At 53.4% G+C, this 26,971-nt stretch overlaps 1 protein-coding gene across 9 annotated transcripts in view; it reads right to left on the bottom strand.

Annotated features, from left to right (window-relative positions):
* The window catches only part of STIM1 (stromal interaction molecule 1), a 91,457-nt gene that overhangs the window by 13,131 nt on the left and 51,355 nt on the right, over positions 1 to 26,971 (bottom strand). For 6 of the 9 annotated variants that reach the window (XM_065627053.1, XM_065627051.1, XM_065627050.1 and 3 more), the window contains 6 exons: positions 17,330 to 17,507; positions 11,942 to 12,119; positions 6,723 to 6,890; positions 5,635 to 5,735; positions 4,714 to 4,949; positions 1,855 to 1,935 (listed from right to left, as the gene is read on the bottom strand). In XM_065627053.1, the coding sequence (XP_065483125.1) occupies positions 1,855 to 1,935; positions 4,714 to 4,949; positions 5,635 to 5,735; positions 6,723 to 6,890; positions 11,942 to 12,119; positions 17,330 to 17,507 (942 nt within the window). The remainder of the gene's footprint in view (positions 1 to 1,854; positions 1,936 to 4,713; positions 4,950 to 5,634; positions 5,736 to 6,722; positions 6,891 to 11,941; positions 12,120 to 17,329; positions 17,508 to 26,971) is intronic. The other 3 variants (XM_065627056.1, XM_065627058.1, XM_065627059.1) reach the window with 1 other exon arrangement.

Here is a 26,971-nt window from a genome sequence, read left to right as displayed (position 1 = left end):
GGAGAAACAAATTGGACTGCCTCCTTGAGTGTACTGTCACCAGCTAATTAACAGCTCGTAAAGATCATAATGATCTTTCTGGCCACCGAGTCTCACCCACAGGTAAGAGGCACCGAGCCCATGATCCCCCTGCGCACACCGACCGAGCCGGGATTCACCCCACGGAGGCTCCTGCACCCACACGGGGACCCTGCACGTCCCTTCCATGGGGCAGAGGAAGGAGGAAAATGCAGGAAACCCCAGGGAAAACGCAGGAAAACCCAGGATCTGCATGGACCCCCGGCAGCCACCCAAGGCGGGCTGTGTTGAACCCCCCAGCTGTAACTGCCACACAAGATGTTCCTCCCGTTTGCAGGAGATAAGGTGTTCAGGATCGTTCAGGATTTTGCGTAAGAAAGAGATGTGAATCAGGTTAAAAAGGTGAACAGGCAGGAAAGCGGAGAGATAGAGTGGAAGGAGAGCTCCTTCGGGAATGGAAGAACCAGCAAGTCACTGCTAGAAAAACCTGCAGCTGGGAACCACGAATCTGCTGTGTACCCAACAGCGGCGGGCTCGGGCACCGCGGGGTCGCAACCACGGAGTGTCCTGGGCTGGAACGGACCCGCCAGGACCATCGAGCCCAGCTCCTGTCCCGGGACGTCACAGCCCCACAATCGCGTGTCGAGGAGAAGGAGGAACGAGCAGGAGTCATTTGCTGTTCCCCCATCCCCAAGGGTCATCGCAGTTTCGCCAGATGCCACCGCTCAGGTTTGATACTTCTGGCTTTTACTACGAGCCTGTTGCTGGGGCTCTTTACACCCTGCGCTGGCTTCTGAGAATTTTTTCTCTTGAATTGCTCCGCAGCTGCGACGAAGTGAAATCAAGCCACACGACGTCAGGGTGGAAAAATATCCCTTGTTCTGGTGCGGACTGCAAAAAACTGATGGGGGGACGAGGGGGCGAGTGTCACTGGGCAGAACTGGGGCTGGTCCAGCCCTGCTGGTCTGGCCTCGGGGGGCTCACGGGGATCCCAGCTCCGCACAATAACAACTGGGGGGTTACGGATTTCTGCTACAGGTTTCTCCTCTCGCGCCACGCTTTTTACCCTTGAGGGATTTTTTTTTTCTTCTTTTCCCTGGTGTTCCGCTCCTCCTTTCCCACCCTGACCTCTCTGCGCTCTCCTTCTGCACAACGTGTCCTGCGCTAAGCCCAGGACTAAGGGCCGAGACCTCGCCCCGCACGGCCCCGGCGCAGCTCCGGCCACCGCCCGGGTGGCACCGATGTCACCGGGAGCAGGAGCAGCCCTCGCCAGCTCCGCACGGGCTCGTCCGGCCCCGTCCCAGGACGCTGTGCCCAGGGACGGATTCCAGCTGAAAACAGGAGGCTTGGGGTGCGACCCACGGCCCCGGGGGACAGAGCGGCAACAGGTGACATTATTTTGATTTATTTAGGGACGCTGAGGGATGAAAGGCACGGCCAGCAGCAGCAGCCACCGTGGGATGGACGGGGTCGGTCTCAGCAAAGCCTGTGCAGAGGAGGTGGGATGGGAAAGGGAACATCGTCACCTCCTCCTGGCCTAGCCCGAACCCTTAAATCTCCACCTCAGGGGTAAAAATGACCCTCCAGGCTTCATAATGGGGTTTTTTTCTGAAAAAGTAGAACCCCAGAGCATGTGAGAGCTACAGCGAGCTGTGATTCTTCATCCCACCAGATCTTCCCAGGGTTAGTAAAGATGCCGATGACTCAGTGAAGAGACGCACATTCATTAGTTCTCCGTGCCAGAAAGTCGGAAAATTTGTGTATGTATTTTTTAGTCCAGAAAAAAAGGGCAGAGGGTAGAACAAAAAAAAAATATATAATTGAAGAGAACCAAACCAGGGTATTTCCAGAGGGACTGATCCTCCGAGGACAGAGACGAGCGGTCACTGAACCTGCGCCCAAAAAGCCAGGCAGCGTCTGGGCCGGGCGGGATGGACGAGAGAGAAAAATGAGATTTACTGGGAGCATCGGCACGGGCAGACAGCAAGAGCCAGCTGGGCGGGGAAAGCCGCCTGCTCTGCTGCGGGTTTGGCACACGAAGAAAGGAAACCCCTCCGGGAAAGGGAAGCGCTCCCGTGCTTGGGGGCCCTGGGTGCCCGTGACACGGAGTTGTCACCCGTGGAGACGCGGAGCAGCGCGGTGGCGTGGGGACGGGAGGGGACAGGCTTGTCACTCATCACCGGACTGATGGGAACTCCAAGTGCAAAAATCTCACTTCAGGTGTCTCAAGCAAGGCACAAAGAAACAAGGAATTGTTTTGGTTGGGAAAGCCCCTCAAGCTCATGGAGTCCAACCGCTCCCCACCCCTGGCACTGCCCCATGTCCTGAGAACCTCATGTCCGTCTGTCCAACCCCTCCAGGGATGGTGACTCCAGCACTGCCCTGGGCAGCCTGTTCCAATGCCCCACAGCCCTTGGGGGAAGAAATTGTTCCCCACATCCAACCTCAACCTCCCCTGGCGCAACTTGAGGCCGTTTCCTCTGGTCCTGGCGCTTGTTCCTGGGGAGCAGAGCCCGACCCCTCTGGCTCCAAGCTCCTTCGCACGGGTTTTACTGGATCTGCCTGGCTTGGTTTCTAAGGGTAACTAATAATTGCAGAGTAACTAGGACACCATCATGTCTGGTGCTTTAAGCTCTCCCTGCGCACACCCAACCCCACCAACCCTCAGCTCCAACCCCCACGTTTGCCGGACATGTGCAGACCTCCCCGTTCGTCCTGCTCAACACGCCAGGGGCTCCCCAAATCCTTGGTGCTCTGCCCCATCGCCCTGACTTTCCTCCAGACCCTCACAGCATCTCCCCAGAGCCCGAAAAGCCAAGGGAGAAATGGTGATGGCTCCCAGAGGCACCTCCTGCAGCACACGCTGCCAGTCCCGGGGCTCCTCTGCCCCAGCTCCTCCGCAGATAAAAAGACTCTTGCTGAGCTCCTCGCTAGGAAGGGACCCAGATGTGACATAACCAAGGGGATCTGTGCAGCCAACGCCGCCAGCGCCGGCTCCCAATCCCCACTGCAGCCACGAGCTGCTCCCGGTGCCACCCGACCGCTGGCACAGGGCGGCCAGAGCGGCTCCTCGGGCTCCTGTTCTCCTATGCGATAGCCAGGGAAAGCAAAGCATATTTGGAAAATGCACTTTTGGGAGAAGTGAGGCCGAATCTGGGTCAGTTTGACGTGGGAACAGTAGTCAGGGCTGATTCACGAAGTGTTTGCGGAGCAGGAGGCGGCCTGTGCTTAATCAGGAGCTCAGCAATCGAGAGAGCAGCAGGCACAGGGTGACCCCGGTTCATAGAATCACAGACGGTTTGGGTTGAAGGACCTCCCCAGCTCCCCCAGTGCCCCCCTGCCATGAGCAGGGACATCTGCACCAGCTCAGGTTGCTCAGAGCCCCGTCCAGCCTGGCCTGGGATGTCTCCAGGGATGGTTCAGCCACCACCTCTCTGGCCAACCTGGGACAGGCTCTCACCACCCTCAGGGCAACAATTCCTTCTTCATGTCCAGCCTGAATCTCCCTCCTTTAGTTTCAAACCATCACTCCTTGTCCTATCACAACAGGCCCTGCTCAAAAGTCTGTCTCCATCTTTCTCATCAGCCCCTTTTCAGTCCGGAAAGGCCGCACTAAGGTCTCCCCAGAGCTTCTCTTCTCCAGCTGAACCCCCCAGCTCTCTCAGCCTGTCCCACAGCAGAGCTGTTCCAGCCTCGGGTCATTTCTGGGGCTCCTCTGGCCCCTCTCCAGCAGCTCCATCGATTTCCATCAGCTCAGTCCCTGCCTCTGAGATGTCTGGCTCATGGGAGCAGGATCACCCACCCCGCTCCCAGCAGCCCCGTCCCTCCCCACGGGAGCGGATGCACTTTGTACAGAACAGTCACTGATAGGGACAGAACTCCCGCCCTGGTGACTGCAGCGCACGCACAGGCGATGGGTGTCGGGGCTTCATCCTCTGCTCCAGGAAATGTGGTGTCCTCAAGCCCTGCGATGTCCCAAACAAGCGCTCAGGCCAAGGGGAGATGGGGACCACGAACTCCATTTTTGTAGAATCGCACAAACATTTTGGTTGGAAAAGACCTTTAAGATCGAGTCCAACCGTTCCCCAGCCCTGGCGCTGCCCCATGTCCTGAGAACCTCATGTCCGTCTGTCCAACCCCTCCAGGGATGGTGACTCCAGCACTGCCCTGGGCAGCCTGTTCCAATGCCCCACAGCCCTTTGGGGAAGAAATTGTTCCCCACATCCAACCTCAACCTCCCCTGGCGCAACTTGAGGCCGTTTCCTCTGCTCCTGGCGCTTGTTCCTGGGGAGCAGAGCCCGACCCCCCCTGGCTCCAAGCTCCTTTCAGGCAGGTCAGAGATCAGAAGGTCTCCCCTCAGCTCTTGTTCTCCAGGCTGGACCCTTCTCACTTTCCTGAGTCTGGCCCATGCCTTTGTTTGTTCGTTTGTTTTGTGGTGTGTGTTTGTTTCTGTAAATGCCTAAATTGCATGAGTTGAACAGAACAGCATATGTATGATGAAATCATGACTAACAACATCTACACGTTCCTATTTCTGCTGGCAATAACAGGCTCCAATCAAGGTGCTCTGGCACTCAGGGACCCTCCTGCCCCTTCACGCCTTAACAATTTGTCTTCGGTCACTTACAAACCAACTTAAGACACTCCGACTCCCCCTAACGCGTTTGCGGCGCTGTCCCCGGCGCGGCCACGTACATTGCATGGACATGGGGGACACGATCTCCTCGTCCAGGTCGTCCACGTCATCGGTCATGATGAAGTGCGAGGGGTTGGGGCGCGGGGTGCCCATCCAGCCGGGGTCGATGTTGAGGGCCGAGGCCAGGCTGTGGATCCCAGGGTTGTTGACAATCTGGAAGCCGCAGAGCAGCTCGATCTGCTGCCAGCGGTGCAGGCGCTCCCGCAGCGCCGCCGTCACCTCGCTCAGCGCTTGCCTGGACATGGGGGGACAACAGGGAAAAATGGTGAAAAAGAAGGGAAAAACCACAGCGCCGCCGTCACCTCACTCAGTGCTTGCCTGGACATGGGGGCAAACAGGGGAAAATGGTGAGAAAGGAGGAAAAAAAACCACAGCGCCACCGTCACCTTGCTCAGCGCTTGCCTGGACATGAAGGGAAAACAGGGAAAAATGGTGAAAAAGAAGGAAAAACCACAGTGCTGCCATCACCTCGCTCAGCGCTTGCCTGGACATGGGGGCAGACAGGAAGAAACGATGAGAAAGAAGGAAAAAAACACAGTATATCACCTGAAACGGGGAGTCTAGTGGCTCGGCTTTATACACTAATACCTGAGACATCTTTCATTCTGTTTTCAGGAATGCGGGAATTAGAAAAAAACCACCAACAACTGGAATATCCAGGGATAATCACTTAATACTGCAGCCTCCCAAATCCTCGTTTTGACAGGACTTTGCTCCGCACAACTTCCATTTCTTGTTTCACACACACAAAATTAAAAGGTTATTGACTAAAAGGAGCAGGTCCGATCCCAGCTAACTAAAGTGAACAGAATAAAATTCAGCAAAAGGAGACCGAGAGCAGCCGTACGGGCTGCAGTTCGCTCGTGGGAGGCGGGACAGAGGGAGGCAGAAATAAGGGAAAATATTAAACAGATACTCACTTTGCAGTTAAGATTTTATGGTCAACGTCATCTAGAGATGAGCTGTGCGCAACATGAAACGTTCCAAACAGGGTGTTTCGCTTCTTCTTGATTTTTTCAGCCTGGAACGTCAACAGAAAGAGGGGTCAGAGGAAGAAGACGACCTCGCGTTTCCTCCAGGGCAAGGACATCCTGGATGGACAGAAATAGGCCCTGCAGCTGTTTGCACACGTGCGCATAGTGCGAATCGCGGTTTACTGAAGGATGTTCCTCTGGCTGACGCGGGAGGTGAGGAATTCGAACAGGTTGAGGGGTTTGTGCTCCTCCTCAGCCCTTCTGATTTCCCGAGAGTCAGAAGGAACCGAACCAGCTGCTTCGTGCAGCGAATGGATCCCTCCTAAAGCCTGATTTTGTCTTTTCCACAAGGAAACTACCAGAGGAACATTGTTACTGCCCCAGGGCGGGTGGTTTGGGGAGGTTTTTTGTTTGGGGGTTGGTTTTTTTGCCTCCCCTTTGTGGCACAGTGTACATTCAAAATTAAAGTCTCTACACAGCATTTTGCTTCCCAGATCCAGTGACTTACAAGGACGTGGACACGAGAACTGACACAGCAAAAGGAAAACCACCGAAATGCTAAAATGTCCAGTATAAAAACATATTAAGGCGGACAAATTTTTCTTCGCTGGTGTGTGTGTCCACAGAGACAAACACATGTCACAACAGCTTCCCCGCAGCTCATCGCGTTCCGGTTGGCACTGTGAATTTTCAGCAGACAGAAATGATTCATCGCTGCAGATCGTGAGCACATGGCAGAAACTGCGCTGCCTGTGCACGGAAATCACCCCAGAGCGGGGATTACGTTTCATCGGTGCAAAACCTGCTCGCTGACCGCCCAGCGCGGCCGGCGGGCACGGCCATGCTCGTCATCATTTTCAGCCCCCACTTACACCTCTGGAAGGTTTGTACTGCAGTTTTGTTTAAGAAAAGCAGATTTGAGGCATTAAAAGGGAAATAAAGAAGGTGCAGAGAAACCAAGTGCAGGTTTTACTCCCCGAACCTTTCCCCGTGGCTGCGAGGGGAAGATCTGGAGAAGATGCTGAAGTTCTCACCCCTTCCTTGGCCACCAGCAGCTGCTTCTCTGCATTCTGCTTCTTGATGTTGTAGTACTGGACCTCCACCTCGTGGGTCAGCTGCAGCCACTTCTGCAGGGCCTCGGGTGCCGCCCAGCTGCAGTGCGACTCCAGCTCCTTCTCCGCGTTCTTCAGCGCCATCCGCACCTGGGGACAAGCGGGGGCGGTCATTGTGGGGGGACAGCGAGGGCACCCCGACCGCTGGCTGCCAACCCTGCCCTAAGTCACAGAGTCATTTGGAATGGAAAAGACCCTCAAGCTCGTTGAGTCCAACCATAACCCACCCCAGCACTGCCCCATGTCCTGAGAACCTCATCTCCGTCTGTCCAACCCCTCCAGGGATGGTGACTCCAGCACTGCCCTGGGCAGCCTGTTCCAATGCCCCACAGCCCTTTGGGGAAGAAATTGTTCCCCACATCCAACCTCAACCTCCCCTGGCGCAACTTGAGGCCGTTTCCTCTGCTCCTGGCGCTTCTTCCTGGGGAGCAGAGCCCGACCCCCCCTGGCTCCAAGCTCCTTTCAGGCAGGTCAGAGATCAGAAGGTCTCCCCTCAGCTCCTGTTCTCCAGCTGAACCCCCAGCTCCCTCAGCCGCTCCCATCACACTTGTGCTCCAGCCCCTCACCAGCTCCGTTCCCTTCTCTCAACTCGCTCCAGCACCTCAAGGCCTTTCTTGGTGTGAGGGGCCCAGAACCGCCCCCAGGGTTCGCGGTTTGGCCTCCCCATTCCCAGCACAGGCCGGTCACTGCCCTGGGCCTGCTGGCCACACCAGTGCTGGTCCCAGCCAGGATCCTGTGGCCTCTTGGCCACCTGGGCACACGCTGGCTCGTGTTCAGCCGCTGTCACCAGCACCCCCAGCTCCTTTTCCACCAGGCACTTTCCAGCACATTTTCTGGTGCTTTTACAGCACCGGAAAATAGAAAAAAAGACTCCACAGAACTCAGTTTTCCTCTTCATTCCAGCTCCTCTGCTCACAGCTGTAAACCCCCCAGAGCTGACAGCATGATGCACAAGTTACTTAAAAAGATTTAGACTTTAGCTAAGCATATTCAGGGTGCTCATCTCAGGCTCTAGAACCCTCTCCAAGTTTGCTGCCTGCAGCTCTGCAAAACCCCCGGATCCTCCTCACGAGGCGGAATCGCTGACAAGGCTGCGCCATCGCCTGTTTTCTGCAGCTACGGAGCCAAACAGAGGAAGCTTGTCAAGAGACAACTTTCACACTGGAGCAAGATGATAAAAATATTTAGACACAAAACATGTGCTGCTTGGTCAGGAAAAGGAATGACACGTCTGGAACGAGCAGTTTCTGCAGCTTTCTGGGGACTCTCCTGCCATCCCAGCTCAGGCTCCTCCACACGCTCGCTGATCTCACTGGGGATGGGAGATACGACAAAATTGGAAGAAAGTGGGTGATGAGCAAGTTGAAGAAAGCAAAACCTTACGTAAAGGCATGTAGTGCTAGAGACCACCAAGGAATTAACATTTCAGGCAACTTCAGGTTGTCCAGAGAGGTGGTGGCTGAACCATCCCTGGAGACATCCCAGGCCAGGCTGGACGGGGCTCTGAGCAACCTGAGCTGGTGCAGATGTCCCTGCTCATGGCAGGGGGGCACTGGGGGAGCTGGGGAGGGCCCTGCAACCCAAACCACTCCATGACACATGATGTGGAGGGACTTTAATAAACCAGAAGCCCAACGCAAGCCCTGCAAGAAGTTAACGTGTTCCACGCTGGATAAACCGAGGGACGGTGGCAGCAGCTCGGAGCTGCCAGCACAGCGCGGGGGACAGGGCTGCTCCTCACCCGCCGCACCCGAAGCCCAGGAGGGGTGTCCGTGGTTATACACCCTACAACAGACTTCCCCGCTGTTAAAATAGTAGCCAACCCTGAGCACCTCTGAGCCCTCCCTGCCCAGCAGGCCCTGGCCCACCAGCGCAGACCTTCTCTAGCCACAGTGGAGCTGGGGGAGAGGTCCAGCCATGGCAGGGCCAGCTCTGCAGCCGGGCCGCACGATGTCCCCAGGACATCACCCGGATCACAGAACCACAGCGTCCCAGGCTGGTTGTGTCCTCTGTGGATCCCCAGCCCAGCCCTGCTCACGCAGGGTCACCGAGCAGATCACGCAGGGTCACAGAGCACATCACACAGGGTCACAGAGCAGATCACACAGGGTCACAGAGCAGATCACACAGGTCGGTCCAGGGGGTTTGAATGTCTCAGAGAAGGAGACTCCACACCCGCTCTGGGCAGCCTGGTCCAGGCTCTGGCACCTCCCAGCAAAGAAGTTTCTCCCCATGTTCACATGGACCCTCCCGTGTTTCAGTCTGTGCCCGTTGCCCCCCACCCTGGCGTTGGGCATCACTGAACAGAGTCTGCTCCATCCTCTGACACCCACCCTGAGATATTGATCCCGTTGATCAGATCCCTCTCAGCTTCTCTTCTCCAGCTCAGCAGCCCCAGCTCTCTCAGCCTTTCCTCGGCACAAAGATGCTCCAGACCCCGCAGCATCTCTGTGTCCCTCCCTGGTCTCTCTGCAGTGATTCCTGGTCCTTCTTGAACCGGGGAGCCCAGCACTGGCCCCAGTTCTGCAGACGGGGCCTCCCCAGGGCAGAGTAGAGGGGGAGGAACAACCTCCCTGCCCTGCTGCCCACACTCTTCCTCACACCCCAGGTACCGTTGGCCTCTTGGCCACAGGACACATTGTTGGCTCATGGCCACCCTGTTGTCCCCAGAACCCCCAGGTCCCTCTCTGCAGAGCTGCTTTCAGCAGGTCCAGCCTGTGCTGGTGCCGGGGGTTGTTCCTGCCCAGCTGCAGGACCCCACACTTGCCCTGGTTGAACCTCATCGGTTCTCTGCCCCGTCCAGCCTGTCCCAGTCTCACTGGAGCCTCTGTGTCAGCCCTTCCTCACTTTGGGATCATCACCTGGATGTGTCTGTCCCGTCTGCTCTGTCCGGTCTGCGGGACCCAGTGGCTGCTCAGGTTCTGCTCCAGCCCCTGCCCCATGTGCACCAGCCTCCGCATTCACACCCTGGAGCCTCCTCACTCCCCAGAGCACAAGCCGGCTGAAGAGAAGCATTTTTTTACAAAGATTGCTCAGACTTGGCTCTTTTCCCTTAACGCGTTATTTAACTCAGTCACGTCTCACCATGTCTGGCAGAGGCGGAATTTCCAGCCAGCCAAAAGCACCGGGTTGCACACGGATATTTGAAATCCTGGATTTTGTCCCCGAGGACATTTGCAGAAGCAGCCAGGAGGGGAGGTCAACTACTCATGTCACTTATTTGTGATTTAATCTTGTTGAGCGTAACATTGCCTAAATCACTCAGAAAGTCACCAATTCCGACCCACGGCCCCGGGAAGGTCTGGGACCCCCCCGACACCACATGCAGAGCTCTGACCCTGATCCACGGGCGTCTGGGATTCAGGAATAGGGGGATAAGCGGGCAGGAAATCTGCCAGTGGGTGTTTGGGGTAGAGGAGCACTCAGAACATTTACAGGAATGATGTTTTTGTGGATAAGTGGTGAGGAACAGCCAGGGGCCGAGAGGAGGCGTCACACAGCAGCGTCCCAACACCAACCCCTGGGTTCCGCGGGGGAACCCACACCAACGGGAGTCACTTTGTGTGTCTGCGTCCCCTGGGATTTCTGAGATCCCGTTTTCATCGCTAAGAGCAACAAGTTTAAAGCAGGAATGGCCGCAGGGTCGGCGGCTCTTAGGACGACCTCGCAAGGAGAGAAGGCAGTGTGAGCAACCTGGGAACAAGCTGCTTCTGCATCTCACGCACCCACTGCAGCAGGAGCGGCCAAACCCGCCCGTATCAGCTTAAAACAGGTGCAAAAGGTCTTATTTGAATATTCCCTGGGACCCAAGAATATCTTATAATTGGATGAGTTTTAGGGTCAGTGGGAGTGATGGGTTAATGTCATTGGTGATCTACGGCTCACTGGGACGGTGATCGTATTATTGTCACACAGTGGGGGTCAGGGGGTAAAAGCAGAGGGTCAGGGGGGTAAAACCAGTACTCACCCCATCAGTGCATCCCTCCCGAAGGCCTCTGGGAAACAACAGAGTGGTCAAGTCACCTCTGGCTTTCGGGTTTCTTAACAAACGCGCAGCAGAGGGGGAAAGGGTGAGACCCTGGCGGCTCCAAACGCCGCGAGCGGGTCGGGTACCGGGGCTTGGGGTTACACAAGGATGGCTACATGGCCTTATTTAACAGCCCACAACACAAACTGACCGAATTTCTGTGTGTGGGAACACGGACGGAGCTCAGGGACTTTGTGGATGAGTAGGTGGGAGGAACGATGTTGGGTCACAGGAGCGAAGCCGGTACCCACAGGTGTCGGGGCTGGTGGTGTTGGGAAATTTGCTGTTTGCACACCCAGCTCACCCACTGGCCCAGGATGCTTGTTTGTCCCGGTCAGTGCAAACCCCGGGCTCTTGTCTCATTTTTTCCCCATCCTCCGCGGTGGCACTGGAGTCTGGGCACAGTCGGGCTGGGAGGACGCGCTGGTGGCCTCAGAATATCCCGGCACTCGCCTGGCTCAGGCAAGTCTGGCTCACACAATCTCAGTCTAAACCAATATATACCAAACGTGTTTCTTTTTTGCCAGCAGCAGCTTTATAGACAATATTCTGTCTAGGTTTACATTGCAAGATGCAACCTGGGGACAAGTTCTCTTGCTAGTTTAAAACTAAAAAAACCTAAGTTAAAACCAAAAAGCTAAGTTCTCTTGCTAATTTAAAACTAATCTTTTTGAGAACGGCATATATGAACCCTAACTTTGCTGTAGAGATTCTAATCTAGTGCTAAACTTCCTTGGAAAGAAACTCCCTTTGTGCACGTCTCTGATCTGCAAGAATACATGGCAAGCACAATCGGACCCACTATAAATCTCTCCTAAAACCGATAAGAGATTGAAATGAAAAAAAAGGAAGAGCTTATGGTTTGGAGTGGGAGGTCAAGGGGATCAGAGGTGACGTTCAGGCTGGGACGATGTGCGGTCCCTGCCCTTCTGTGTACTGGGGACGCAACACATGGGGTAGTGGAAGAAATATTAACTCTTGGGGGTCTTTTCCCCCACCAAGGGAGCGGAAAAGCAGCATCGGCAGAGCAGGATGAGCAGAACATCGCCAGGTCGATGAAGCCGAGCGAGGAACCGGCTCCTGCCCCGCGTCCCGCGTGTCGGCGCGTCCTCACCTGCTCCAGCTCCTGCTCGGCGTATTTCTGGCGGCTCAGCTCGTTCTCGGTGCCCTCGCGCAGCTCCCGCAGCCGGTGTGCCTCCTGCTTGGCCATGCTGATCTCGTCCTGCAGCTTCTTCTCCAGGTGCACCTTCTCCACCTCCACCGAGCGATGCTCCTCCTGCGCCTTCTGCAGCCTGCAACACACGGAGCTCTCGATTAATGCCGTTCGATGCCAGGGACCCGCGTTTGCAAAGCCAAGGAGAGAGTTCACCAAGAAACTGAATTGTCAACTCCAGAGTCTCAACTTTATTTCATTTATTAAATACTCAGTAATTTTTTTTTTTTTAGTTTGCCAAAGCACACCAAGATTTCCTAAAGGAAATATGAGGCCTTGGTACTTATTTTAAAAATGTTCTTTAAGCTTCAATGACGGTTTGCTGCTACCCTAATCTACAGCCCTGCTGAACAAAGCTATAGCTAAATGGAAAGTTAAATGTAGTCACGAGGTGTTAATGTCTACATCTTATTATTTGCAGTTTCTCAGAGAAAGCAAAAATAACTACAAATAGCGCTATGCCAGAAACTGGTTTCTTGACCAACAATGTTGCTTCAGCATGCAATGAACTGGTTCATTCTAAAGTGGTCACAGTTGCTGACGACAAGAGGCTTTGTATTTGAATATAGCACGTCTTTCGGTCCGTGTGAACACGAGTTTGAACGTTAAATATTTTCTGACACTATTGGAGTTACTGTTGCTCTTCCCATTTTCTATAGGTCAACGTATGGTTCATGGTAATGCTGCGCAGGTCTGAAATCTCTTTACAGGAAGTAGTCTGGGGTGCGACGAGTAAAGATTTCCTAAGGGAAATCTTGGGGTCCTAAAGTAAGCCCCAAATTAATTGGAATTTTCAGTGTTTTTACAAAATTAAGACCTTTGTCCCGTGTTCTCTGCCCTGTGCATCAACACTTGAGCTCTTCCATACCAGGCCTGAAGAATCCCAAACCACCAAAAAAAGGGGGTAAGATCTACCCCCTTTATTTCATTTATTAAATACTCAGTACTTGTTTTCTTCAGTTGCCAAAGCGCACCAAGATTGCCTTTAGTAAGCCCCAAATTAATTGGAATTTTCAGGGTTTTTACAAAAATTAAGAACTTTGCCTTTACTAAATAAAGGGGAAAGATGTGCCCCAGCGGGTACGAATGCCCAGACGCGATGTCTCCCCGCTCCGCTCCAAAAGCCTGCAAACAGACATGGCTTATCCTCACCTGGAAGTGATAATTTCTCCTCACTTCAGGATGAAATTGTTAGGAATTCCATCCGGCAAGAACATTTAAAGCAGGTTCTGTCCCCAGGCGGGGTGCTGGGGTCACTGGTCCTCACCACCCCAACAGCCTCTCGTGCCAGCAGCGCCTCTTATTTTTTAAATACAGCCCCAAATCCATGTGTTTGCAGGGACACAGCGATTGCCAAGGGGGAAAAAAGGTTTGGCAAATATTCGGTTGAAATGAAGATGTTCACTTCATAATGAAGGCTCTGAAAAATCACATCGTGCCACCGATGAGAGAAATAAGAGCACTAAATGGCTTCTTCCTTTGCAAGAACCAGCCAAACGGTTCAAATGAAAAACTGTATAGTTTTTTTTAAATTATGGCAACAATCGAACCCTGGACCCAATTTCTGAGGAATGCGGTACATCCATCTTTGGACAGCTTCAAATTCAGATGCGACGAGTTTCCAGGACACGTATTTCAGCATCTGGACCGAACACCATGAAGTGTCGTGGCTTCCGCTGTCGGAAACCAGGTGCTTTGATCCAAGTGGAAACGTGAGCTTCTCCTTCCAAAACCTCGGTTATCGCAGTTATCAATCAGTTCGAGCCGGCCGGGACGCTGGCTCGCTCCTTGGGAAAGGCTCGCTTGCCATTTACAGCCCTCTCGAGAAACTCCAGTTTTTCCCTTCCCAATTTCAGGAGACTCTTGCCAAGACATTCCAAGTGCTGAGATAAACCCAAGCCCTCTGCCCTGCGCATCAACACTTCCATACTAGGGCCCGACAAACCCCAAACCACCAAAATATCTCTGTTTAAAGGAGAAATTCCCCTCCACTGTGATGCAGAGCAGGAAGGAATTTATCCTGAAGATAATTCTCAAAGGCACGCTCATATTGTATTTTCCCTTATTACCATTCTTCTCCCGACAGCAGAGCCCATATTTTCTGACGTTGGTTACGGACGAAGCCACATTTTGCCTGCGCGTTCCCATTCACACCCAGATGATTCGGACACTCTGGTTTCGCGTCCACTGAGCTCCACGAGACAACAAAGTCCCTTAGAGCTGCGCTTGTGACAGGGGCAAGAAACCGGGACCCATCTGGGGGCTTCACAGGTCAGGAGCAGATCTTCAATACAACCAGCAGATCTTCAATACAACCAGTAGATTGTCCATACAACCAGGAGATCTTCCATACAACCAGCAGATCATCAATACAACCAGTAGATTGTCCATACAACCAGTAGATTGTCCATACAACCAGGAGATCTTCCATACAACCAGCAGATCATCAATACAACCAGTAGATTGTCCATACAACCAGTAGATTGTCCATACAACCAGGAGATCTTCCATACAACCAGCAGATCATCAATACAACCAGTAGATCTTCAACACAACCAGTAGATTGTCCATACAACCAGCAGATCTTGAATACAACCAGCAGATCACCCATACAAACAGCGGATCATCCATACAACCAGTAGATCTTCAATACAACCAGTAGATTGTCCATACAACCAGTAGATTGTCCATATAACCAGATCTTCCATACAACCAGGAGATCTTCCATACAACCAATAGATCTTCAATACAACCAGCAGATTGTCCATACAACCAGCAGATCTTCCATACAACCAGCAGATCGTCAATATAACCAGTAGATCGTCAATATAACCAGTAGATCATCAATCATCAGTAGGATGTATCAAGACATGAACTTTTCGATCTCGATGGGTCATTTAACTGACTGGAAAGGGTCACCGTTGAAGGATGTTCTCAAAAGGTACTTTGAAGATGAACAAAAAATGGGGTTTCGTATCCATATTCCCTTCTCTGCTCTTCAAGAGAGTATCAGCTGTTCACCAAATGGCAGCTGGGAGGCAACTGGAAGGGCACCACACGCCTTCCCAAGGGCTGCTCAGCGCTGGGTTCAACCGGCCAGGCCAGGAGGTCACTGCCAGCCCAGAGAAGAACTAACAGAACCACAGAGTGTCCTGAGCTGGAGGGACCCACAGGATCATGGAGCCCAACTCCTGTCCCTGCACAGGACACCCCACAGGTCACCCCGTGGGTCTGAGGACGGTGTCCAGTCTCTTCTTGAACACTGTCAGGTTGGGGCCGGGACACCTCCCTGGGGAGCCTGTTCCAGTGTCCAGCACCTCTGGGTGAAGAACCTTTTCCTCATGTCCAACTGACCCTCCCTGGCACATCTTCCTGCCGTTCCCTGGGCTCCAGCAGAACGAGTCCCCGGGAAGGGCTGTTGGAAGCTCTGGCCATTTCTCCGGTGGCCGAGGACCACGGCTGGACCTTGCTGGGGTGCAGGGATGCAGCGGCGAGGGCGCATTCGCTCCTTCGAGGGAGAATGAGACCAAACCTCTGCCAAGAGGCCCCACAAGTGCCAGGAATTCTCCTCCCAGTCCTGGAGCTCCAGCTCAGCGTCCTCCGCAGAGGACACGCTGCTCCGGGTTAAGACCAGAGCTTAGTACCCGGGGTTTTGTGTTTCTTCCCACCTGGCTTTAGAGCATTAGTGGAACGTTGCAGACACATCCACTTGTTTACGTGGCTCTGCCCTCGGCAGCAGAGCCCAAGGTCGCTCCCCTGGCCGGCGTTGGGACCTCTGGTGTCACCTGCTCCTCCGTGACACTGGCAGAGCCCCCGTGCCCCGGACACGGCTCAGGGGATGGACACTGGGGAGGAATCCCTGCGTCCTGGCTGTAGAACAAAACCCAATCATTTTCTTTGGGGCATTTCCAACCTGTAACGTAAAATTCCCCAAAGCTCTGCGGAACCAGCTGTGGCCTGGAGCCGGCCCGCGGAGGGGAAACGCGATTAATTCCATCTCTATGCCAACAAGAAAGCAGGTCACATACCCACACCGCTGCCAGGGGCGCCTGCCCAGTTTGGCACCATCACCTCGGGACTCTCTCAAGTGTTCGCCCTCCGCGCAAACACCAACCGAGGCTTTCGAGCAACGCTCACATTCAGAACAATTCCCTGAGGGCAAGAAACCAGCTGCGGCCTCACAGGTACGTCCTGTGAGCCCCTGTAGCACAGATCTCCGCGGCAGATCAACGTCCTCGGGATCCCGGTGCTGGCACAGGTCGCCGGTCACCACCCGAGAGAGGTGACACACGTACCCAGGGCCCGGCTCCACTGCCGGAGAAGCCACAGGGACGCAGCAAAATTAAGGTTTATCCTCCAAAATTGCACTTAAAACTAATGAAAACCAGTCACAGCCCAAGACTACCATGCTCTGTTATTTGCTAAAGCTCCCCTTAAAAAATCTTATTGCCAAAAACGCTGTTGGGTTTGTCACCAACAGCCTCGAATGCTCTTTGCTCTCCCCGACGACTCCGGCCTCTTTCGCAGATCGTTCATTGTGCTGGAACCATCACAAACTGTTCTGTGAGCAGAGGTCACATTCCTGAAGCCGCAGGATTTTGCCCAAGTGCTTGCAGTTCAACCATTCACATGGAATTACTCCTAAACCATTTTTTTTTCGTTCTTCCCAGGATTTCGGTGTTGCCGTGCAGGCTGGGCAGCACGGACTGCTGCACACAGCTCCAGAATTCGAGAGGGTCGTGATTCCTCTGATGGTTTCCACTGTCTCAACGTGCTTTTTCCCTGTCAAAAGCCGCAGTGGAACAACCTGATGAGCCTGGACGACAAATCCTACGCAAGCTGGATCACCTCACTCCTTTAAGAGGCTCTTCGTCCCCTCAGGGTACCAGATTTTTGTCGTTTCGGGAGGTCGGGATCCCAATACAGTCTCAGTGTGAAGCTGGGAGTAGAAACCACTGTATGTCTCACTGCTCCGATATAATTAGATGTGGAAAATCAATATAAAGCACCTACAGAAATAAGTCAACGCACTCAGAAGGAGGAGCGAGTGCAGAAGGAGCAATTCCAGCCCTTGTGCTCAGCGGGATGTTTTGCTCCTCGAGGCAGCGAAGTTCTGAGCTCTGACGCCAACAGCAGCTGCTGAACAGAGCCAAGACCTCCCCAAAATTCAGAAACTCTTTTTTAGAGCCAGCAATGACAACCAGAGCAGAACTGGAAAAAGGAAACTCTTCCCTGAAGGGTAAATGAAGCGGAACGTTGCAGAACGACCGAGGCTGGACGCGAACCCACCTCTCCTGCAGGTCGTGGAGCGACTGCTCCGCCCGGTGAAGCCCCTCCAGGTCCTTCATCATCTTCTTCATGTGCTCCTTGGAGTAGCGGTTCTGGATGTAGGCGAACCAGCAGCCGCCCACGCCGATGACGATGGACACCACCAGCATGAAGTCCTTCAGGTGGTTGTGCCGCGTCACTGCAAGAGAGCGGAGACAGCGCTGAGCTGGGGTCACGGGGACCGGCTCCACGGTGCCCACCGAGCCACGAATGGACGTGAGGGGGCAAAAGGGACCAGAGACACCACTGAGCCGGGGACACGGCCATCGGCTGAGCTGGGGACACGGCCATCAGCTGAACCGGGGACACGGCCATTGGCTGAGCTGGGGACACAGCCATCGGCTGAGCTGGGGACACAGCCATCGGCTGAACCGGGGACACGGCCATCGGCTGAGCTGGGGACACAGCCATCGGCTGAACGAGGGACATGGCCATCGGCTGAGCTGGGGACATGGCCATCGGCTGAACCGGGGACACGGCCATTGGCTGAGCTGGGGACACGGCCATCGGCTGAACCGGGGACACGGCCATCAGCTGAGCTGGGGACACAGCCATCAGCTGAACCGTGGACACAGCCATCGGCTGAGCTGGGGACATGGCCATCGGCTGAACCGGGGACACGGCCATTGGCTGAGCTGGGGACACGGCCATCGGCTGAACCGGGGACACGGCCATCAGCTGAGCTGGGGACACAGCCATCAGCTGAACCGTGGACACAGCCATCGGCTGAGCTGGGGACATGGCCATCGGCTGAACCGGGGACACGGCCATTGGCTGAGCTGGGGACACGGCCATCGGCTGAACCAGGGACACGGCCATCGGCTGAGCTGGGGACACAGCCATCAGCTGAACCAGGGACACAGCCATCAGCTGAGCTGGGGACACGGCCATCAGCTGAACCAGGGACACAGCCATCGGCTGAGCTGGGGACACGGCCATTGGCTGCGGGGACTCACCAAGCCAGGAATGGACATTAGGGGACAGAAGAGACCGTGGCCTGGGGGTCACAAAGGGCTGCATCGATAGTTAAGGGAGGAAAACCAAAAGGGGGCTTGACAATATTTATTCAGTTTGAATGGGGAAGAGAGAAAGAAGAAAGCAAAAAGAAGGAAAAATAAGGAGGAGGGAGGAGGAAGGAAGAAAGAAGAAAGGAGGAAGAAGAAAGAAGAAGAAAGAAGACGGAAGAAGGAGGAAAAAAGGAAAAGGAAAAAAGGAAAAAGGAAGAAGAAAGAAGAAAGAAGGAAGAAGAAAGAAGAAAGAGGAAAGAAGAAAGGAAAGAAGAAAGAGGAAAGAAGAAAGAAGAAAGAAGAAAGAAGAAAGAAGAAAGGAAAAAAAACCCCCAACCAAAAAAATAAATTTATAGATAACTAAATAAAAAGAAAACGGAATTCCAAATCTTAATAGACACAATTATCCTGGCAGCACATGCCACGGGAGAGCCTCCATGGGCAGCCCTGGAGAGCTGCTGCTCCTCAGGGCAGTGCAGGTAACACTGGACACAAGGCTGCAGGAGCCAAGAAAATAACGTTAAAAACATGAGTGTGATCGGAGTGATGGGGCAGGTCAAGTGTGGAATTGTCCAGCTGCGAAACTTCCCATCGGAACAACAACTCGTGTGGAAACCCCTTTTTCAGCAGTTATTGAAACGCTGACTTAAAAACCATGTGGATGAGTGTGAGAGAAGGGAAGTGAATAAGTGGGGGTTTAAGTGCTAAACAAAAACCAAAAACATGATTCGAGCAGAATTTTTTTACTGTTTCCTAACTAGCAAGTCCTCAAACAAGTATGTACTGAGAGGCTGAAAATGAGAAAGAGCAGCTTAGTCAAGTTATCTGCGAGTAAACCTTCAGTATCTGCTGGTTTTAAATAAACTAAAGGAGGACGAATTCAGACTAGAAGGAATTGTTGCCCCGAGGGTGGCGAGAGCCTGGCCCAGGTACCCAGAGAGGTGGTGGCTGAACCACCCCTGGAGACATCCCAGGCCAGGCTGGACGGGGCTCTGAGCAACCTGAGCTGGTGCAGATGTCCCTGCTCATGGCAGGGGGGGCACTGGGGGGCTGGGAAGGTCCTTCAACCCAAACCGTCTGTGATTCCGTGACCCCGCTCGTTGCAAACCCCCAGGCACAACCTTGCACTTCACACAGCACCGGCTGCTCCTCGCTGCCCATACTACAGGTTTGCTCCTGGGTGCACCCATTTCCTACCAAGACCTGTGGGCACCAGAGGGAAACGCGCAATTCCCAGCAGCACGGGCCGCGCTCAGCTGCTCAAACACTGGAATAATGGAATCACACAAGGGTTTGCGTGGGAAGGGACCTTAAAGAGGATCTGGCCACAACAGAGAGACTTCCCTGCGGGGACAGAGGGACAAGACCTCTCTCCAAAGGTGCAGCAGATGCCCAAGCACCATCTGCCCTTATCTCCACGAACACCAATGCGTGATCCATCATCTGAAGCACCACGGAAGAGCTCAAGCATTCTTGGAAAACGTCCACTCGTGAGTTCAACACTAAAGATCTAAACAAGATTAATACCGGCCCCGTTTCCCATCCTGGATGGATTATCACAACATCCTCTTCCTACCGAGCGGACCCTGGCCCGTTGCTGCAGATACGTGATTTCAAATCCCTTTTATCTGGTGTTTTGAGAAGACTGCCGGGCTGACTTGTTCAGACGGTTTGTTTTCCACGCACCCACCCACAGCTCTTACAGCGTCTCCCTCTGTTACGGTTTCCTCCACGGCTGCCGCTCCCCGCTGTGCTCCCCAACACACAGCGCCCTTCACTATGGCAAATGTTGACCAGAAGAATTCAAGTCTTCATTCCTGAGAAGAAATGTCTTGTAACAAAGGCTGAATTCAGCCAATCTGGCTTTTCTCTGCAGCTCTTCTCCAAAGAGAAGTGACGGGCTCCCCGGGCCAGGGGAGGAATTTGGGGGCTTGGAGCAAGGACCGTGTGTCTTCCCACTGACCGCAAACAGTGCCAGCTGCAACACCTCCGTCACTGCCTCTGCGTGACTCAAAAAACAGTAAATAAAAATCCAATTAAGCTGAAACCGAACTATTCTAACCACTGTTCACATGCTTTCCTGTGCTGTGGAAGCTCTGGGGATATTCCAGGTTCAGCCTGCAGTGCCGAGCGCGTCGCCTTCAGAGCGGACAGGATGATGTTCTGCGCTTCGGGAAGGTAAATGGTTTTAAACTGAAGGAAGGAGATTCAGGTGGGACATGAGGAGGAAATTGTTGCCCCTGAGGGTGGTGAGAGCCTGTCCCAGGTTCCCAGAGAGGTGGTGGCTGAACCATCCCTGGAGACATCCCAGGCCAGGCTGGACGGGGCTCTGAGCAACCTGAGCTGGTGCAGATGTCCCTGCCCATGGCAGGGGGGGCACTGGGGGGCTGGGGAGGGCCCTCCAACACAAACTATTCCATGATTCTGAACAGGAGGGGGAACAAGGACAAAAGAAAAAGTTCAGCTCTTACATTTTGTACTAAACTTCACCAAAAAAAAAAATCTGGCATTTGCCACAACCTACTAATTATTTTTCCCCAAATGTAGCTCTCAGTGCTATTAGATTACTCAAAAACGAGCAGCATGAAGCACGTTGCCAGCCGCGACGCGGTGTTTCACGAAGGCCCTTTCACACATGCTGTGTTTCACTGCACACAGTGCCAACCCCCAAAACACACCAACCCCCCCATATTACTGAAATTGCTCATAGCGGTGCCTGCAACTTGGCAAATGAATGGTTGTAGTTTCAAAACAGCTGAAATGGTGTTTTAGTGAAAACCTTGGAGGGTCCTGTCAGAGGCAGGGGGTGCGCAGGGCGAGGTGCTCACTCATGTGCCGAGCAGCGTGCAAGGACGAGTGTGCGAGGACAGGTGTGCAAGGACGGGTGTGCGAGGACAGGTGTGCAAGGATGGGTGTGCGAGGACAGGTGTGCAAGGACGAGTGTGCGAGGATGAGAGTGCAAGGATGAGTGTGCAAGGGCAGCCATGCAAGAATGAGTGTACAAGGATGACTGTGCAAGGACAAGTGTGCAAGGATGAGAGTGCAAGGACGAGAGTGCAAGGACAGCCACGCAAGGAGGACAGTGCAAGGACGGGCATCAGCAGTGCCCCGGCCATTCCACAGTAACACTGACACAACCGCTGGACGCAACACGTCCCCCAGGCTCAATCAATGCCTCTTTTTCCTTCCAGAGACAACACACCTGATAGAATTTGGTCAAATCCCAGTTACTGCTGCACAGACGGGGAGGTGCGGGGGCAGTGGAGCGATGCACTCACGTGCGAGCGGGTCCATGTGCTGCGTGTTCCCAGCCTGACAGAGACAAACCCGAAATTCTCTTCCCAACACCCTGTGCAGTCCGTGTGCCGCACACAAGTGTGACGGGAGCGGCTGAGGGAGCTGGGGGTTCAGCTGGAGAACAGGAGCTGAGGGGAGACCTTCTGATCTCTGACCTGCCTGAAAGGAGCTTGGAGCCAGGGGGGTCGGGCTCTGCTCCCCAGGAACAAGCGCCAGGACCAGAGGAAACGGCCTCAGGTTGCGCCAGGGGAGGTTGAGGTTGGATCTGGGGAACAATTTCTTCCCCAAAGGGCTGTGGGGCATTGGAACAGGCTGCCCAGGGCAGTGCTGGAGTCACCATCCCTGGAGGGGTTGGACAGACGGACATGAGGTTCTCAGGACATGGGGCAGTGCCAGGGGTGGGTTATGGTTGGACTCCATGAGCTTGAGGGGCTTTTCCAAGCAAAAGGATTGTGTGAAAGCCCCTGGGTGCGGGGGTCGCCCTTGGTTGGATCTACACAGCACACACCACTCCACACATGACCACGAGGGTCAGACAGGCACTGCCAGTGTCCCGGTCAGTAAAAGACATGGGAACTGTGTAAATCACCAAAAATCCTGCAAGATTCATCAGCAGGAGGAAGCGGATGAACTATTGGGAAGCACTGGAGTCACCATCCCCAGAGGGGTTTAAAAGATGTATAGCTGTGTACTCGGGGACATGGGGTAGGGCTGGATGTAGGTTACGGTTGGACTCGATGATGTTCAGGGTCTCTTCCAACCAAAGTGATTCCATGATTGCATTGCTGCTGTGTGCAAACGCTGCCGAGAACAGCCGCTGCAGGGCAAGGCTGGCGAGCAGCTCTCCAAGGCAGAGAGGTGGGAAAGGCTGCTCGGCGTGACAGGACAGATGTTTCGGGCATAAAACCCCTTTTCTGGGAGAGAACTATGGCTTGGGTCATACCGATGTTGTTTAAAAAGCTGCATAATTTTATGGGTGAAAAAAACCTAATGGAGTAAATCTGAATAGTGAGTCCGAGCCCTAAATACAGGCCCTGCTAAAATAAAACTCAGTTTAAACCGGCTCAAGCCCTACACCTGCAAACAGCTCACAGAGGACAAGTCGGTTTGTCTGGATCTAAATAATGAGGGCATTACAAGTTCAAATGGATCCTGTATCGCCAAGGCAACCCAAGATAATCCTTCTGCTCTCAGTTTTCCTGCTGCTTTACAACCTGCTGCGCCAGAACTGTGTGTAAGTTCAGGTATCTTTTCCAGAGCGCAGGTTTTACAGCCCCAGCTCAGGTTTATTGTCCGGTTTATTGCCGTTTCAATCACGGTCCATCTCACCACGGCGGGGCCGGCACAGCCCGTTCTGCTCGCACGGGGCCCCGGCTGCTCCGGCAAATCTCACTCCTTGGAACCTTACGCTGCAGAACTGCAGGAAAAAGCAACGTACGCCAAGGAAAACCCATTTCTATACCTTTTTTCCTTTTATTTTTTGGGGAAAGAAGGAAGAACGGACATAAACCAGACGCGAGCTGGGTGAAGATGTCCCTGCTCGTGGCGGGGGATGGACTGGGACGGTCCCTCCAACCCAAACTATTCTATGGTTCTGTGATATAATTTTACCCAAGACAGCAGTTGTTACACAAGATTAACATCACGTCAGGGTTGCAGCGCTGCCTGGTTCGATGTTTTAAAGAAGGTAAAAAGCTGTATAATAGTAAAACTTAACAGCAGCCTCAGGTGTCATGAGCTAAAGAGTCCGACTGAGAGACACAAATTCAAAGCCGCAGTTCCTAAACAAAACGTTTCACAAAGTTTTACTTGGGGAATAGAACCAGGACGGATTATTAGAAAATCAGCGGTTTTACAGCAACTTACAGAAGCATTGCTAAAATAAAGTAGAGATACTCGGCAAATTCTATACTGGTTGTTTACACAAGTTGTGATATCAGAAACCACACACATGGGGTTACACCAAAATTCCTCCATTCCAACAAAAACCAAACCCAGCCGACAGCCCAACACATCTCCCTGATGGCGCCTGCAATCTGTATTGAGCTCCAGTCCTTCCTTGGGTTCTCAACACTCTTGGTTTGCCGGCAGACCCACAAGATAACAATGTAAAGCGATTTTATAAAGTGCTGATTTTCACCCCGCAAGAGTTGTGGGGTCCCTCTGTTGTCCCCTCCCTGGATTTTCGGGTTCAGAGCCATCACTCCTCAAGGAAAACCCAAACCTACCGCCCCGGCTTATTGACCACCTGCTGCTGAAGAAAACAGTATGAAAACGCTAACAATATGATAACACTAACAATATGAAAACGCTAAGGATACGATAATGCTAACAATATAAAAACGCTAAGGATACGATAACACTAACAATATGAAAATGCTAAGGATACGATAACGCTAACAGACTCTACTAACGGGACAGAGCTGCTTTTCCCTCTGTAATCCAAACACAATCCAGTTAGCTGTAAATATTTAAAGTGGATGGCAAACCTCGCAGCGATAAATTAATCTGGTATTTGGTTAAGACATTCTATTGCTTTAAACAAATAATGATTCAACTGACCTCAAAGTACTTGTCAAATAGGCTTTTGATGTAACAAAGGGAAACAGGGCGGTTGTATCGGAAGGTGCAGCAAGGAGAGCGAATAACTGATGTATTTTGGGAGCGTTTCTGGAGCCACGTCACAGTCTGTGCCGCACGCACCCCGGGGACAGGAACTTTCTAAGAGGTGCCGGGGGTGAGGAACCGCCGGAGGAGACACCACAGCTAAGTCTCCATCACTTGGGAGTTAGAAAGAACAGAAATTTAAACTCACTGTTCGCCAAAAATACCAATTGTTTTGGATTTTACAGCTTGTTTTCTTAAATTCCCCTCTCCTGTTTCACCTGAGGTTGTGGTATTTTCGATAAATTCCTGAAGCACAGGAACAGGACTCCAGAGGGACGCAGACGAAGTAACTGCTTCACCATGCTTAGGCTGTATTTTATTTTACCAGACTCCTTTGCACGGGGATTAATGACAAAGCCGCAGTAGGCGGACCTGTTTGAAGGAAGAAATGACGCGTCTGGAGCCTCACATGGGGAACAGACCCCGGGGGACCACAGGGTCACTGAGCGGATCACACAGGGTCACCGAGCGGATCACACAGGGTCACCAGAGCGGATCACACAGGTCGGTCCAGAAGGTTTGAATGTCTCAGAGAAGGAGACTCCACAGCCGCTCTGGGCAGCCTGGTCCAGGCTCTGGCACCTCCCAGCAAAGAAGTTTCTCCCCATGTTCACATGGAGCCTCCCGTGTTCCAGTCTGTGCCCGTTGCCCCTCACCCTGGCGTTGGGCACCACTGAACAGAGTCTGCTCCATCCTCTGACACCCACCCTGAGATATTGAGCCCATTGATCAGATCCCTCTCAGCTTCTCTTCTCCAGCTCAGCAGCCCCAGCTCTCTCAGCCTTTCCTCGGCACAAAGATGCTCCAGACCCCTCAGCATCTCTGTGTCCCTCCCTGGACTCTCTCCAGTGATTCCTGGTCCTTCTTGAACCGGGGAGCCCAGCACTGGAAAAGTAACGACTGTAGGAGCGGTTGTGGGGTCTCCTCCCGGGCGACCTGATCTGATCAGAGCCGCTTGGCGCAGGAGTTGGACCTGGGGGAGCTCCGGACGTCCCTTCTGACCCGTGTTGTTCCCTGGCTGTGCTGGGGGGATTCCGTGACTCTGTAATTTTAATTGACGTCTGTATTGTGCCTCGCTCTGGGGGTGACTCCTTGTCCTTCTTGAACTGCGGAGCCCAGCACTGGGCCCAGTTCTGCAGACGGGGCCTCCCCAGGGCAGAGCAGAGGGGGAGGATGAACCTCCCATTTTAACGCTTTTATACCTGCGGTGAATAAGAAGCAACTTCAAGAGAGAAGAAAAACCCTTACGAGACAAGATGAAGCCCTGTGCGCCTCATCCCCTGTGCGCACAGCGAGGGCAGGAGCTCGGCTCCACCGGCCACATGGGAAGAACCAGAGTGGATCTGAAACCACCGACCCCATCGCTGGAACCGCGGCCGAGCACCTCCCGACACCGCCAACCGCTGACGCCTGCTGGAAACCGCTGTTCCACCAGCCATTCCTTAAGGAAACAGCTTTAGATAAACAACTTCTCACCGTACAACTGGAGACAAATCCATTCCGCTCACTACAAAATAGCAAATACTGCCTGCTCAGAAGGTTTGTACCTTCCACCAGGGGAGGTCGAGGTTGGAAATTTGGGATAATTTCTTCCCCAAAGGGCTGTCGGGCATTGGAACAGGCTGCCCAGGGCAGTGCTGGAATCACCAACTCCCTCCTCCAAGCCCTGACGTTGTCGGTGGGAATTGATGTAATTTTAAGCCTTGGCAAGAGAAGGACACGAGTTACCGGCTGGAACTCGGCCGGTGAGCAGCAACCGCAGCCAACCAAAAACCTTCGCTTGTAACACAGGCCAAGCAGAAATAAAAAAGCAAACTGCACCTGAGTGAATAGACGCTTTTCAACAATCAGATTGTATAACCGAGGCTTCCGATTCACGGAGCTTCTACCTCTGCCAAGCCCCACAAATCCCACCTGGTTTACTCCGCCCCCGGTTTGCCCAGGATTTGCCTCAACTGCACCTTTTCTCGGGAATTTGGACACAGGCTGAAAACAAGAAAAGACTGGACTAACAGTTGGACTTTAAAAAAGAAAATGAAATAGTAATGGAATTGCCTTCCCACTGGCCGAGCGCTGGGCAGCCGGAGAGGGAAGGCTGGGAAAAAGCCCCAAAACCTGAATTTCTCCATTAGATGCGTGTCCCGCAGCGTACAGGTGAATCCTGTCTGCTACTCCAGCAGCAGGTGCTTAAACAAAACACGTAAAGCAGCAGAAAATGGTGTTTTGGGTGGTGCGAACCTCCGCTGCCTGCAGCCCAAGCTGCGGGAGGCCCTGGGCCGGAATCTGCACCCTGACTATTGCATTTGCACCCTGGTACCAAAATGCATTAATTGTAAACCTCCCAAAGGTGGGATAAAGATGAGTAAAAGGGAAAGAGGAGCACGGGGTGAGGGCTCCAATCGTGTACAGGCAACGCAGTTTGCCCAAAAAATCCCTCTCGTCTGTGTGACGCTGAGCAGGAACGGGCCCTGACCAGGCGGGTTTCTGTTCACCGCCCGCGAGAAAGACGTGAGTAAGAGGGAAGGAGACACAAGTAACTTTAATGAGAGACATCAGACACGAGCCAGGTGGAACGAATGCGCAAGGAGCACCCGGAGCAGCCCTAGATAAACATCAGGGCTTTGAGATCGCG

Source organism: Caloenas nicobarica, chromosome 1 (assembly GCF_036013445.1).
Source record: "Caloenas nicobarica isolate bCalNic1 chromosome 1, bCalNic1.hap1, whole genome shotgun sequence".
NCBI lineage: Eukaryota > Metazoa > Chordata > Aves > Columbiformes > Columbidae > Caloenas > Caloenas nicobarica.
Note: the sequence above shows the minus strand (reverse complement) of the source record. Positions and strands in the feature narration are given on the sequence as shown.